The 12,826-nt window shown below is 37.0% G+C and overlaps 2 protein-coding genes across 7 annotated transcripts in view; one reads left to right on the top strand and one right to left on the bottom strand.

Moving 5' to 3' along the window:
* aclyb (ATP citrate lyase b) overlaps positions 1-11,492 on the top strand; it is a 157,850-nt gene extending 146,358 nt beyond the window's left edge. The window contains exon 23 of the mRNA XM_073918299.1: positions 10,311-11,492. Within this exon, the coding sequence (XP_073774400.1) occupies positions 10,311-10,329 (19 nt within the window). The 3' untranslated portion in view covers positions 10,330-11,492. The remainder of the gene's footprint in view (positions 1-10,310) is intronic.
* The window catches only part of fkbp10b (FKBP prolyl isomerase 10b), a 70,759-nt gene that overhangs the window by 25,241 nt on the left and 32,692 nt on the right, over positions 1-12,826 (bottom strand). For all 6 annotated transcript variants that reach the window (XM_073917419.1, XM_073917420.1, XM_073917418.1 and 3 more), the window contains exons 5-6: positions 6,807-6,996; positions 6,569-6,714 (exon numbers count right to left, since the gene is read on the bottom strand). In XM_073917419.1, the coding sequence (XP_073773520.1) occupies positions 6,569-6,714; positions 6,807-6,996 (336 nt within the window). The remainder of the gene's footprint in view (positions 1-6,568; positions 6,715-6,806; positions 6,997-12,826) is intronic.

Raw genomic sequence — 12,826 nt, 5'->3', positions numbered from 1 at the left:
GTGATCTCCTACTGCCATCTAGTGGCCACAGTGTAATTTATTTATGTGATTACAGCCTTTTAGGTGTGCATAAACATATCCCTTCTATAATTGAGCATGTTCTAACCGTATAAAATGAAAAATTTGTATTTTATTAAAATAATTAAAAATCTACAGAGTAAAAAGTGTGACAAGCTTTGACTAAATTTGATCTTAAATGCATTAACTGTGTTCAGGCCATGTCAGTTTGGGATTCAGAATGCATTACATAACATTACATTACATTCTTTGCTATAGAGCAGTAAAATAAACAATAAGTGGTCTGTTACTGCCATCTAGAAGCCACAGTTGTGATTTTCTTCACATGTATTAAAACAATGTTGTTAATCATAGAACCAGTTTTACCTATTAGAAATATTATGAAGAGGTAAACTGGGACCAAATTAGATGTTAAATGCATAACAGTGTTTACATCAGGTCAAAATATGATTCAGATTGATCCTAAATGCAATTTCCCTGACTTTAAACTCAAAAAATGTAAAACAACAAAGGTATGCAAATGTTTTGAACAATAAATAAGTGGTCTTGTTGTGACATCTAGTGGTTAGAAATGGTAGGTGACAGTTAAAAGTCTGTGTTATAGTGGCTAAAATGATAGAATATTGAAAATGTGTTTTTGAGACCTTTAAACATCCAAGATGGACAAAGAAAATTACTTATAAATCATTTCAGTGATAAGTGTGTAAATGAAGCAGATTTACTTCATTTTTAAGCCATTTTAGCATGTTTTTAGAACCATTTCCACTATTATAGCGCCACCTATTGCCCAATCTCCACAAAATTTTGCATGTTTATTCACATTGATATGCCACATCTGCTCACTAATTTCTGTGATGTTTTGGCTCTTCCTTATTGGTTTACAGGCATGTAGGTTCGTGTAGACACGCCCCTTTTGTAAATGAGCCTGTTACAGCTATCTAAAATGGAAAGTTCAACTTTTTTTGATAATTATTGATCTACTCAGTCCAGAGATTCTAACAACACTGGTTTCGTTGCGATTGAGCTAAAAACCAGGGACTAGTTTGCAAAAGTAGGTTTTGTACATATTGATGGTTTTTTAATGAACGGTGTGAGTGACAGCAGTGGTTTTAGTGTCAAACTGTTCAGTATGAGCAGACCTATCATATGATATGTAGATTAAGTGTTTTTTGTAAAATAGTGTGTAAATGAAGCACATTTACTGCATTTGTAAGCCATTTAGCATGTTTTAAAGACTATTTTTGCTATTATAGCGCCACCTATGGTTTGATCTTCACAAAATTTTGCATGTTTCTTTTCATTGATATGGCACATGTGCTCACCAATTTCTGTGATGTTGTGAGTTTTCCTTATTGGTTTACAGGCATGTAGGTCCGTGTGGACACGCCCCTTTGGTAAATTAGCCTGTTACAGCTAGCCAAAGTGAAAAGTACAACTTTTTTTTGATAATTATTGATCTACACAGTCCAGAGATCCCACCAACACTGGTTTCGTTGCGATTGAGTGAAAAACCAGGGACTAGTTCGCAAAAGTAGGTTTTGTTTATATTGATGGTTTTTTAATGAACAGTTTGAGTAACAGCAGTGGTTTTAGTGTCAAACTGTTCAGTATGAGCAGACCTATCATATGATATTTAGATTAAGTGTTTTTTGTGAAATAGTATGTAAATGAAGCAAATTTACTTTTTTTTTAAGCGATTTAGCATTATTTAAAGACTATTTTTGCTATTATAGCGCCACCTATGGTTTGATCTTCACAAAATTTTGCAAGTTTCATCTCGTTGATATGCCACATGTGCTCACCAATTTCTGTGATGTTTTGAGTTTTCCGTATTGGTTTACAGGCATATAGGTTCGTGTGGACACGCCCCTTTTGTAAATTAGCCTGTTACAGCTAGCCAAAGTGAAAAGTTCAACTTTTTTTTGATAATTATTGATCTACACAGTCCAGAGATTCCAACAACACTGGTTTCGTCGCGATTGAGTGAAAAACCAGGGACTAGTTCGCAAAAGTAGGTTTTTCCTATATTGATGAATATTTAACGAACGGTGTAAGTGACAGCAGTGGTTTGAGTGTCAAACTGTTCGGTATGAGCAGGCCTATCATATGATATGTATTTTGTGTGGTTGCGCAAAAGGTTGTGTGATACACAACCCATTACACACTAAAAATACGTAAAATCGCCCCCTAGTGGCTGATTTCTTTCAAAATTCTTACAGACCTCTAGGACCGTGAGGCGAACATGCCCAGCGAGTTTTGTTTCGATCACTCATCGTTAACCTTGTTAAATGGCTGCTCAATTTTAATTGGCCAATGGCGGCCATGTTTTTTGAGATATGCCAATCTCCTTATAGTATGTTATGACAACTTGGTCAAAGACCCTGCATGCCAAATTTCAAGCTGATCGGACTAGTGGCTGTAAGGTTAGAGTAATTTTTATGTTTTTTTAGCTTTATAGCGCCACCATGTGGCCAAAGTCTGCGGGTTTTGCAGTGTCACCTCAATTTGAGCTTATGCATGTGTGTACCAAGTTTGGTGATGATATCTCTTTTCGTTCAAAAGTTATAGCTCCAATTAGCATTTAGCTTCAATTAGCATCGAACATTGTTGTGTACTGTTTCGAGTGAGAATAAAAATGTCAACTTTTTTTTGATAATTATTGATATTCACTGTCCAGAGAACATTTGAGAGCTGGTTTGGTTTAGATTGAGTGTAAAACCTAGGACTAGTTCGCAAAAGTAGGTTTCGGACAAATCGCGATGTAGCAGGAAAACGGTGCGTCGTACAGCAAAAATTTCTGCTATACACTTTTGTTCAGGTTAACCCAAGGATTCAAAAAATGTAAAGTTTTTGAGTCTACGACAAACGGTGAACGTATAGCGGCCAATAATGTCCAAAAAGTGTTTTTTTGGCGCCATAGCGCCACCTATGGTCTGATTTGGCTGATCTTTGGCCAGAACGTAGTGTACCGGGGTACTACCATCTGGCCAAGTTTCAGCTCTCTCGGCCTTACGGTTTGGTCTGGGCAATAGTGACTTCGGCAGAATAATAATAATAATAATAATAATAATAATAATAATAAAAATCTTAACAAAAACAATAGGGTTTCAGCGCTTCGCGCTTGACCCCCTAATAATAATAATAATAAAAATTTTAACAAAAACAATAGGGTTTCAGCGCTTCGCGCTTGACCCCCTAAAAATCCTTACAAATACAATAGGGTTTCAGCGCTTTGCGCTTGACCCCCTAATAATAATAATAATAAAAATCTTAACAAAAACAATAGGGTTTCAGCGCTTCGCGCTTGACCCCCTAATTAGACAGATCAGGGATACATTCCCAAATCTATAATGTAACAGATCCCTCAGATCATTAGGATCAAGTAAATTAGAAATTTTAAGTTAATTCAAAGTAGGGTAAATTGCTTCAGCTACTGCGCCCCCCCACTGCTGGAATCAGCTTCCAGAAATAATCAAATGTGCTCCAACATTAGGTACATTCAAATCAAGACTGAAAACACAAATCAAAATGTTCAAATCAAGACTAATGCACAAGCACAATAGCACAGTTGGCCACACCCATTTGTAGCTTTATTTGCGCTCTTCAGAAACCTATGGGTGACATCATGGATACTACGTCCATAATATTTACAGTCTATGGTATAAAGTCAATTGTGCAGTGTTATTATTTGTTATTTAAAGAGAACATTAGTGTTTTGCACCTATGTGGGTCCAGATGCTTAAAGAGCCCCTATTAAGGTTTTTTGAAAATAACTATAACACATCTCTAAGTGAAGTGAAATATCCAGCTGATGTTTAAACTTTAAAGTGCATCTTGTTTAAAACTTGATTCATCTATAAAAGAGTCGACTCATAGTGGTTGGAATGAATCGCCATTGTAAAGAGTCTTTAGTCGTGTTGCCTAGACGTCGATACAGATCTCAAGCCCTGTTAATTTGTTGCTTGCGCAGACCCAGGAAAATTTAAACCCCCGGCCCCACCAGTGGAAAGAAGAAAAAGAGGAAGCCAAACACTGTAGCAGATCCCGGTTGTATCAAATCGCATAGACGCTATGCTCTGAAGTGTGAGGGAGAGTGATGCTGAGTTCAGGCTGCATGATTTTAGCCCCGATTTTGACTCGCTAACAGCTTTTGGGAAATCAGTGACAAATGCCTGAAATCACAGGCAAATTAGTGCTTGTTCATGCGAGTGACATTCACATGGTATGAACAATCAAGAACGCGATATGAGAGAATTTTCGATGAGTCACCGACACCAGTGAGTTATTTGGCATGCTAAATATCTGGAGCTGTCGGCGATTCAAATCCTGCTGTGTGAAATGTTTTCTGATTGTAAATGACACCCGCAATCACCTACAGCCAATGAGAGAGCAGCATCCACTATTGTGGGTACCTGCAGGCCAGTGAGGGGTTGGAGGAAAAGTCAAAAGTGCATATTTTCAGTTTATTTGGACCCAAGAAATGGAGGAAAAACTAGTGGAAATTTGGCAGGAGCATGTGTCTTTTTCGATGCGTCATCTGAGCCATATCACCACCTAGTCAAAAAGTAAAAGCGTTAAGGAGAAATAGCTAATTCTCTTCAAAAGCCAGGTGAGCTAAATAAGTACATAAGTACGTACTAAAGCTTAAAGCCTTTTTTTTCATTATGTAGTTAATAACCAAAGATATATTACGTGATATTGCATTGTTTCCATGTCACTTCTTGCATTTGTTTGGTTGTGAGACATAGTTTGAACAAGGTTGTCAGCGATTCTTCCTATTTTAAAGTCATGCTATGTGAAACCCTATCGCCGATCCATCCTTCAGTATAAAAACTTCAGTATAAAGTGACAGGACTACTTTGAAAATCATGCAGTCTGAACTTGGCATTAGTGTTATTTTACCTATACAAAGATGAGGCTGTGAAGAATTGTGAAGAGGTTCAATTTTATTTTATTTTTTATTTTTTGCAATAATACCCCAGCATTATAGCCCCAGCCTTGTGCTGTGTTCCTGTCATTTTTCTGACCAGTGCTACAGCAATCTACATGTTGACAGCCGGGGAGTTGTTGTCTGTTTGTTAAAGGAAGGATCAGAAAAGACTGTTAATGTAAGTGACTTTGTCAGAACTTGACAGGAACTTTACAGTACATACTTCATGGATCACACTTTTGTTCCTTAATTTCACAAGTGTAAGTAAGTGCGATTAAAATGGTCTACTCCTTGTTTTCTCTAGCTTGGAAATTATGTATTTTAATGTGTTTTATTACGTGTAACCACTGCATCTGGTTAACCCTTTAAATTCTTGTATCGCATCTAAAGCCACGTTAAAAACGCGTTGCGTGGCGCTTTGTTTACGAATGTAAATGCAATTGTGAGCTTGCGATCCACTGCCGTTTGTCGTTGCTATGGCCACCAACAGCTGTTCCTACACACGTGCGGTGGTCAAGTTTCAAAAAAGTTCAGTCTTTGCCACTGTGTGGATTAATACTGAATGTGTGTCACTGCTTTTACCTATGGTTAAAGAATAGAACAAGATGCTGGTGTTTAACTGCATTGGGCTCACACATACTCTCTGTACTCTGACAACTTCAAAATTGTGGATAAGCCATGGTTGGCATTTCTCTCTGACTTGCACTAAACGCAGTTGACCAATCACAGCAGACTGGGTCATTAGACCAATCAGCGCAGATTAGCATCACGCTAAGGAGGGGTTTGGGAACAAATAAATCGCTGAACGAATTATATGGGGGTCATTGGGATAATTAGGTAAAAATAAATGCATATTATATGACAATGAAAGTGTTTTTTTTACCTTGTATACATATCAGACTGTTGTTGGAGACCCCCAAAACCAAAAAATGACCCTTTTTAAATGCATAATAGGAGCTCTTTAATACACTCACAGGCATATACAGCACTACATAAGTATCTTTAAATAGGAAAAAAATTAAGTAATAAAATGTGAAAAATAGTAATATTGTCTATACTAATATAAAAACCTATATCACTTCCCATCACCTCTGTTGTACTCAGTTTATTCATGACAATTTACAATTGTTTAATGTTATTATTAGTAGTAGTACTTTGCACTTAAACAAAAATATGTAATGGATGCTCTCACTGGAATGCATCAATTTTCAGAAACCACAGAGAAAGAGGTCAAATGGAAAATGTCCGTCCCATAGGTGGTCTTTCATTGGTTGCGCAGATAGTCTTCAACCATTTTCTTACTAGTGAAGCCTTTAGTTTTTCTGCTTACAAAGTTTGCCATGTTAATAGTGAATGCACCATTGTGCAATGCAACTGACAGGAGATGAGACTCTGATTGGTTTAATGCACATTATGCCTAAAATATACTTATTAATAAAATAAGGACAACACTTTTAGACCATGGCCCTGGCACACGGACCATTTTTTTCTAACTCTTTAAATAGCAAAAAAGAATTCAGACATGCCCTTAGTACTTCTGCATCATGCCATTGAAACTTGGATCTTGCTTGGATCTTGATTGGCTAACTTATCTTTAAATAAGCTTTGAAATGATCTAACCTGCCCCCTGCTGGCCATAGGCAAGGTGAGGCGGCAAGATGATTCTTCTCCACTCTCCTGCACAAACACCCTGCAAGCCTTTATCTATGCCGGCGATCATGTAGCCCATTCCGATGTAAGTGTTGTACGTCTGGTTTTGTTGATAACTGTGATTTTAAAAGTGATATACAGTAGAATTTAAAAGCAACACCAACAGCATCCACAAATTGTTAAAAAAGCTAACAAACCAACAAAATACCTAGAGTCAAACATGATGCCATTGAGGAAGGAAGCATTGTAATGGTAACGAATGAAATCGCCTGCAACAGACTTGCGAGCACATGGTTCAGGCAATTTCAGGGTCTCCACAATGATGTCATCTTTAGGGTTGTGCAGGTCTTCCAGGAGAATGTGATATTCTACAGATGCATGAGGAGGAATGCCTGTACCTGAGGGAAAGAGACACAAGAGAAAGATGAATTAAAGATAAACAAATAAAGAAAACTGACTTAATCTTCTTGCTGGTTATGTGGTGCTGGTGGTTGAAGTATACAATATAAAAATTTGAGTATAAGTACAGATACCATACCCTAATTAAATACTATTCCAATCCTAATAAGGTTACTTCATCCAAGGTACAAAAAATGTTTTTTAATGTAGAAAAAGTTTTGATAAATGTTTAATTGCTTTGCAAGAAATTACTTTATTCCCAAAATGTGCAAATTAAAAAATAATGCAAACAAACAAGTTTAATTTACAAATTAAGTTTTTACTTCAATATGTAAACCAATTCAACAGGCTCCTCATGAATTGAACACCACTGTCAAATCTTTGAGTTGGTGACAATTTCTCAGGTTTAAATAAAGACAGTGAAGTAAAGCATACAATATTGTGCTCTGTTAAAAGATAAAGTTTCCCAAAATAGAAATACTCAGATTAGTATGGATTTAATCCAGACTAGGTATAGTTAAGTAGTTAAAGTACATTTACATTTACATTTAGTCATTTAGCAGACGCTTTTATCCAAAGCGACTTACAAATGAGGACAAGGAAGCAATTTACACAACTAAGAGCAACAATGAATAAGTACTAAAGGCAAGTTTCAGGTCTGTAAAGTCTAAGAAGGGACGTGTTAGTAGTTTTTTTTTTTTTTTTTTTTTTTTTTTGTACAATTAGTGTGATATTCAAAGAGGCAATTGCAGATTAGGAAGTGAAGTGGAGACTAAATAGTTGAGTTTTTAGTCGTTTCTTGAAAATAGCGAGTGACTCTGCTGTTCTGATGCAGTTAGGGAGTTCATTCCACCAACTGGGCAGATTGAGCGTGAGCGTTCGCGAAAGTGATTTTTTCCCTCTTTGGGATGGAAAGTACAAGTGCTTAGCCCATACATTTTACTAAAGCTCTTATGTGTCCTTTGTGAAGGTCAAGAAATTTCACTTTTATTGCAAAGAACAGGTTCTTTTTATTTTATTTTGAATGTAAATTATTTTTATTTTTCTATAAAGAAAATCTTGGTATACCTAGGCATAGGGCAGGAGTGGGACTCCTTTTCAGCCCTGGAGTTTCAAGCCTTATACCGGCCAACCTCAGTTCACGACTGACTATATTAACGTCATTTCCAATTCAGATTCTAATGACACTATCACGTCTTTTTCAAGGAAAAAGCTGGTTTAGAAATTTTAATGTTTTTCTTGAATATGAGAACATTAAAGTGTAGCTAAATCTCCAACATTATTCTTTAAAACATCACAATGTCCTTTCCAGCAATATCTTAAAATATATTTGGTGCAAAATTCTTTATAGATATCCAGTTAGAGCTGGGCGATATGGTAAAAAAAAAATATCACAATAATTTGTCATATCAGTCGATATCGGTATTTATCATGATAAAAATAAAATCTTTATATCTATCAATTTTACAAAATTTTTAGTATGCCAATCGCTTTGTGCAGCTGATTTAACACATTTAGTAAAATGTTTTAGCCAATATAAATAATAAAATAATAAACAAAAGAACAATCTTAATTCAGCATTTACTGTTTAAGTTTTCAACAACCAAAGACAAGATATTGGATATTATTGTTCAACATCAGAAAAAAAAAATAAATAAACCAGGTTTGGAACAAGTAAAGGTGAGTTAGTGTTCACAGAATTTTCAGTTTTCAAATTTTAGTACAGTCAGGATACCCGAGTAAACAACAACAATTAAATAAATACCTCCAATATAGACTAGTCAGAAAAAAACTATTATCTTTAGTGCAGCCATTTTAATTAAGTAAACTAAAATGAAATAAATAACTGCAGTGTAGAGTGAAAGATAAACAGGCTTGTCCTCTCTAGGGACATTTGGAATATTTAATTACTGTAAGTTTCAAGTTCTTCTTCAAAAACACCATAATGTCGACATTCTTATGTGAGAAGCTTGATCTCGGTGCAGACACAGGCATAGTGATGCTCATTTAAGTTTTCATTTAGATAGTTAGGTTTCCGTTTAATGATAAAATATACATATACTGTGTTTGTAAAGTATTTTTACATGACATATTCACCATTAAAATACATTGCAGTTTTGTCTGAAACTAATGTTACAGTTGTAGCCGTAAAGGTTGTATTTTTGCCTCCCATTAGTGATGCGTAAATGGCGGTTATATCTCCGGGCGCTGCGGATAAACCGCGGGTCAGGTAATAAAAAAATTCTTCATAATTAGCTAATTGCAGGTCGGTTGCGGGTGCTATAGCGGGACATGGCAATGGATCAGCAAAAAAGCCGAGTGGGCTTTGCAGAATGGGAAGAAATGAGATGCCCAATAATAATAAAGGAAGTGCAAGAGTAGCCTATGTTCAAAATTTCAGTTAAAGGAGTCAGAGGAAAATCTGCCATCATCCTGGGAGAAACAAGATCACGTATTTCCACCACTGCAGTGCCTTGCGTGGAGAATCATTCCAACAACACACGGTGCAAGCGAACGCTCTTTTACTGCAGTCTGCAGCTGACCGCGTTTCGGAGGCGAGGCGGAGATGGTGTGGGCATATGAAAAGCGGAGAGTGCGCTTTTTCCTTTGATCTGGTTTTTGGTGAATTTTGCCCATGATTATGATTTTCCTTGTTTTTGCTTAACTTTCGTTTGGGTAAAATTATTTTGCATTACTTTTGCCCACTTTCAGAAATTTTGTAATTTTTATTTAGATTGATTTGTATGTTATTTTTTGGCTCGGCTCTTTCCCGACAATATTGAGCTTTATCTCCTCAAGTTCACCCTTTTCTCAGAGTATGATGGATAGGAAAGATGTCCTACAACTTCCATTTTGCAAACACGTAGAAAATGTATTGTAAAAAGACATCAGTTAAGAGGTGAATGTCATCTTTATATTTATTTTTTAGGGAAGAATACGGCGCACTGCGCTGAAGGACTTTTTTACTTTTCATCAGTTTTAGTGAGGTGAGAGGGGTTATTCATAAATTAGAATTGTTTTGTTATATTCCTTACTTTTGTTTGGCTTCCCTATCATCCTCTTACTCGAGTTTAACATTTTTTTTGTTTGATACTTTGCTTGAATTTGCCTCTTTATTATATTATTTTTTGTTAGTGTAAATGTTGTAGTGTAAATATCCTTAATGCAGCCTGTAGAGCAAGCTTCAAATGTTCATTCAGATGTAAATAAATGCTTTTTTAATTTTTTACTTTATTCGAGTGCCTTGGACTGATTCTTGTTGCTGTTCATTGAGATGTGTTTGAGATTGTGTTGTCTGTCATTTCTTTTGTAGGCACGGCTTTCGAAAATGATGACATGAGACTCTGCTGGGTAGTTGTCCTGGTTTACCAGCACTTGTTTAGGTCTGTAATTTCTTAGCATCTTCATAAGGGTGGTGTTGTTTTAAATGATGAAACAGCAGCCAGAGTTCTGACCAGATCTAGAAAATATGATCATATCACCCCAATTTTATCCTCCTTACACTGGCTGCCTGTTAAGTTTCGTATTGAATTTAAAATATTACTTCTCACCTATAAAGCTCTTAATAATCTAGCTCCTGTTTATCTAACCAACCTTCTGTCTCGCTACAATCCAACTCGCTCTTTAAGATCTCAAAACTCAGGGCTTCTGGTAGTATCTAGAATAGCAAAATCAAGTAAAGGAGGTCGATCCTTCTCTTTTATGGCTCCTAAACTCTGGAATAGCCTTCCTGATAACGTCCGAGGCTCAGACACACTCTCCCAGTTCAAAACTAGATTAAAGACCTATCTGTTTAGTAAAGCATACAGTCAATGCATCACCTAGCGGGTTCCACACAGGCTTCTGCATCTTGTTTATATACACTATGAACAGCAGCTACGCTAATTATTCTCTTTATTCTCTATTTTCACCTGGGGATACTCATCCCGAGGTCCTCAGATTATGCGGAGTCACTGATTGGATCCAAGACCAGTGACGAGATGATCCCAAGGATTCCATATCCGGGACCAGGCCATATCCTGAGCTGCTGCTGCGCTGATGGTCGTGGGGAGTGGAGAACATGTATCTGATTCCAGCGACGTTCCAGGGACAGACGAGTCTTCGCTGAGGCCATCTTCTAGCCTCCACCACGGCGACTGAAGCTGCACAAGACCTTTGGCCAGCGGAGAAATTAAAATGGTCGTGCCCAACTGATTCTGGTTCTCTCAAGGTTTTTTTTCTTCACTCCCATCAGGTGAAGTTTTTTTTCCTGTCGCCACTGGCTCGCATGGTTCAGGATTGGTAGAGCTACGCATTAATGAATTTGCTCTTCAGTGTTTGAACTCTCAGTAATGATTAAATCACACTAAACTGAGCTAAACTGAACTGAACTGAACTGAACTTAAACACTAAAAACTGAACTACACTGTTCCAGTTACTATGACCATTTATGTGAAACTGCTTTGACACAATCTACATTGTAAAAGCGCTATACGAATAAAGCTGAATTGAATTGAAAGCTTGTGGTGTTGCCTGCTTTTGATGACATGAGTCGTCTTGCGCAGTTTGCAGTGCACGTTGCTGTTTTGTGTCGGATAGCAAAAAACTAAGCAGGTTAAAACTGAGGTCTAGTGACGTTTCTTGTCAACAATGTCTGTGACTCTGACCTTTTTTACCCTCTTTTTTCTTACTCCTTTAAGTACAACCATGGCTGTAAACGTGTACGGCGTGCGGTGTGCGGCATCCGGAAGGGCAGGCTGCAAAATGCTTGCGCAATGTTACGCAGAGTGCATAAATATTATCGAGCAATTATTGGACTGTCATTATCGCTTTATCGAAAAAATTTATATCATGATAATTATCGATATCGAATTATCGCCCAGCCCTATATCCAGTCCTTTGTAACGGTGGTTACACAAAAAATAAAAATAAAATGTTCACCTACATAAGTATCCCAAACAGTATAGTATGTCCTAACACTAAAAATGAAAAAAAAAAAAATATTATTTAGGTGAGATTCGAACTCAGGTCAGTGGCGTCATAACGCAACGTGCTGACCACTGGACCACAATGGTGCTGTTATGTTGACACGTGTGGAATAAAGAAAAAGCATTGTACTGTTACCTGCAAAACTCTTTGGCTTAAACTTTTTCTCCCCTTTTTAAATTTCTGATCAAGATCAAGAATATCAGATTTATTAATGTAGTTAATCATCTGATTTTATTTGAGCAGGTGTAATATTTATTAATATTAATAATTCAAATTCTTATATTTACTAAGGTGCTGCTGTCATCATTAACCTGCAAGCTACATTTTGCTCACAGGGCTGCGAGAAAATAAATAAAAAGAGCAGAGCTGCAGCAAATTGATAAATAAAGAGTGAGGCTATGGTCAAATAAATAAATAAATGAAAAAAGTGTGACTGCTGAGAGTGCAAGCAGCTAGGGACACCGGCCCTCGCGGCCAAAAAACGGACTGGCCCACTGGGAATTCTCCCGGGCCTGACTGTTGCATTATTCACAGGGGTGCCCTCATCATTTGAATTAGGGATGTCAAAATGAATTGTTTCTTCGGTGCACTGTGATGCAGATGGGGACAATACGATATTGGTTCAGTAATAGATAATAACCAGTTATTACATACTGGCGTCATTTATCTCCTATGCGCGATGTCGCAGTAGACTAATAAGACAAAGAAGGCATGGGCACGTAAATAAAATGCTCCTACTACTTAAAAGGTAGATAATTATGCACAGTTTAACTGCTTATGAGTTTGCTGGAAAATCTTTTATTGATACTGAAGAAGGCCCAGCACCTGAGCCGCTATTTCACTACTAGGGAGAAATGCTGT

This window comes from Danio rerio, chromosome 12, assembly GCF_049306965.1.
Source record: "Danio rerio strain Tuebingen ecotype United States chromosome 12, GRCz12tu, whole genome shotgun sequence".
NCBI classification, from domain to species: domain Eukaryota; kingdom Metazoa; phylum Chordata; class Actinopteri; order Cypriniformes; family Danionidae; genus Danio; species Danio rerio.
The sequence above is the reverse complement of the archived record's forward strand: the minus strand, read 5'-3'. Positions and strand labels throughout refer to the sequence as shown.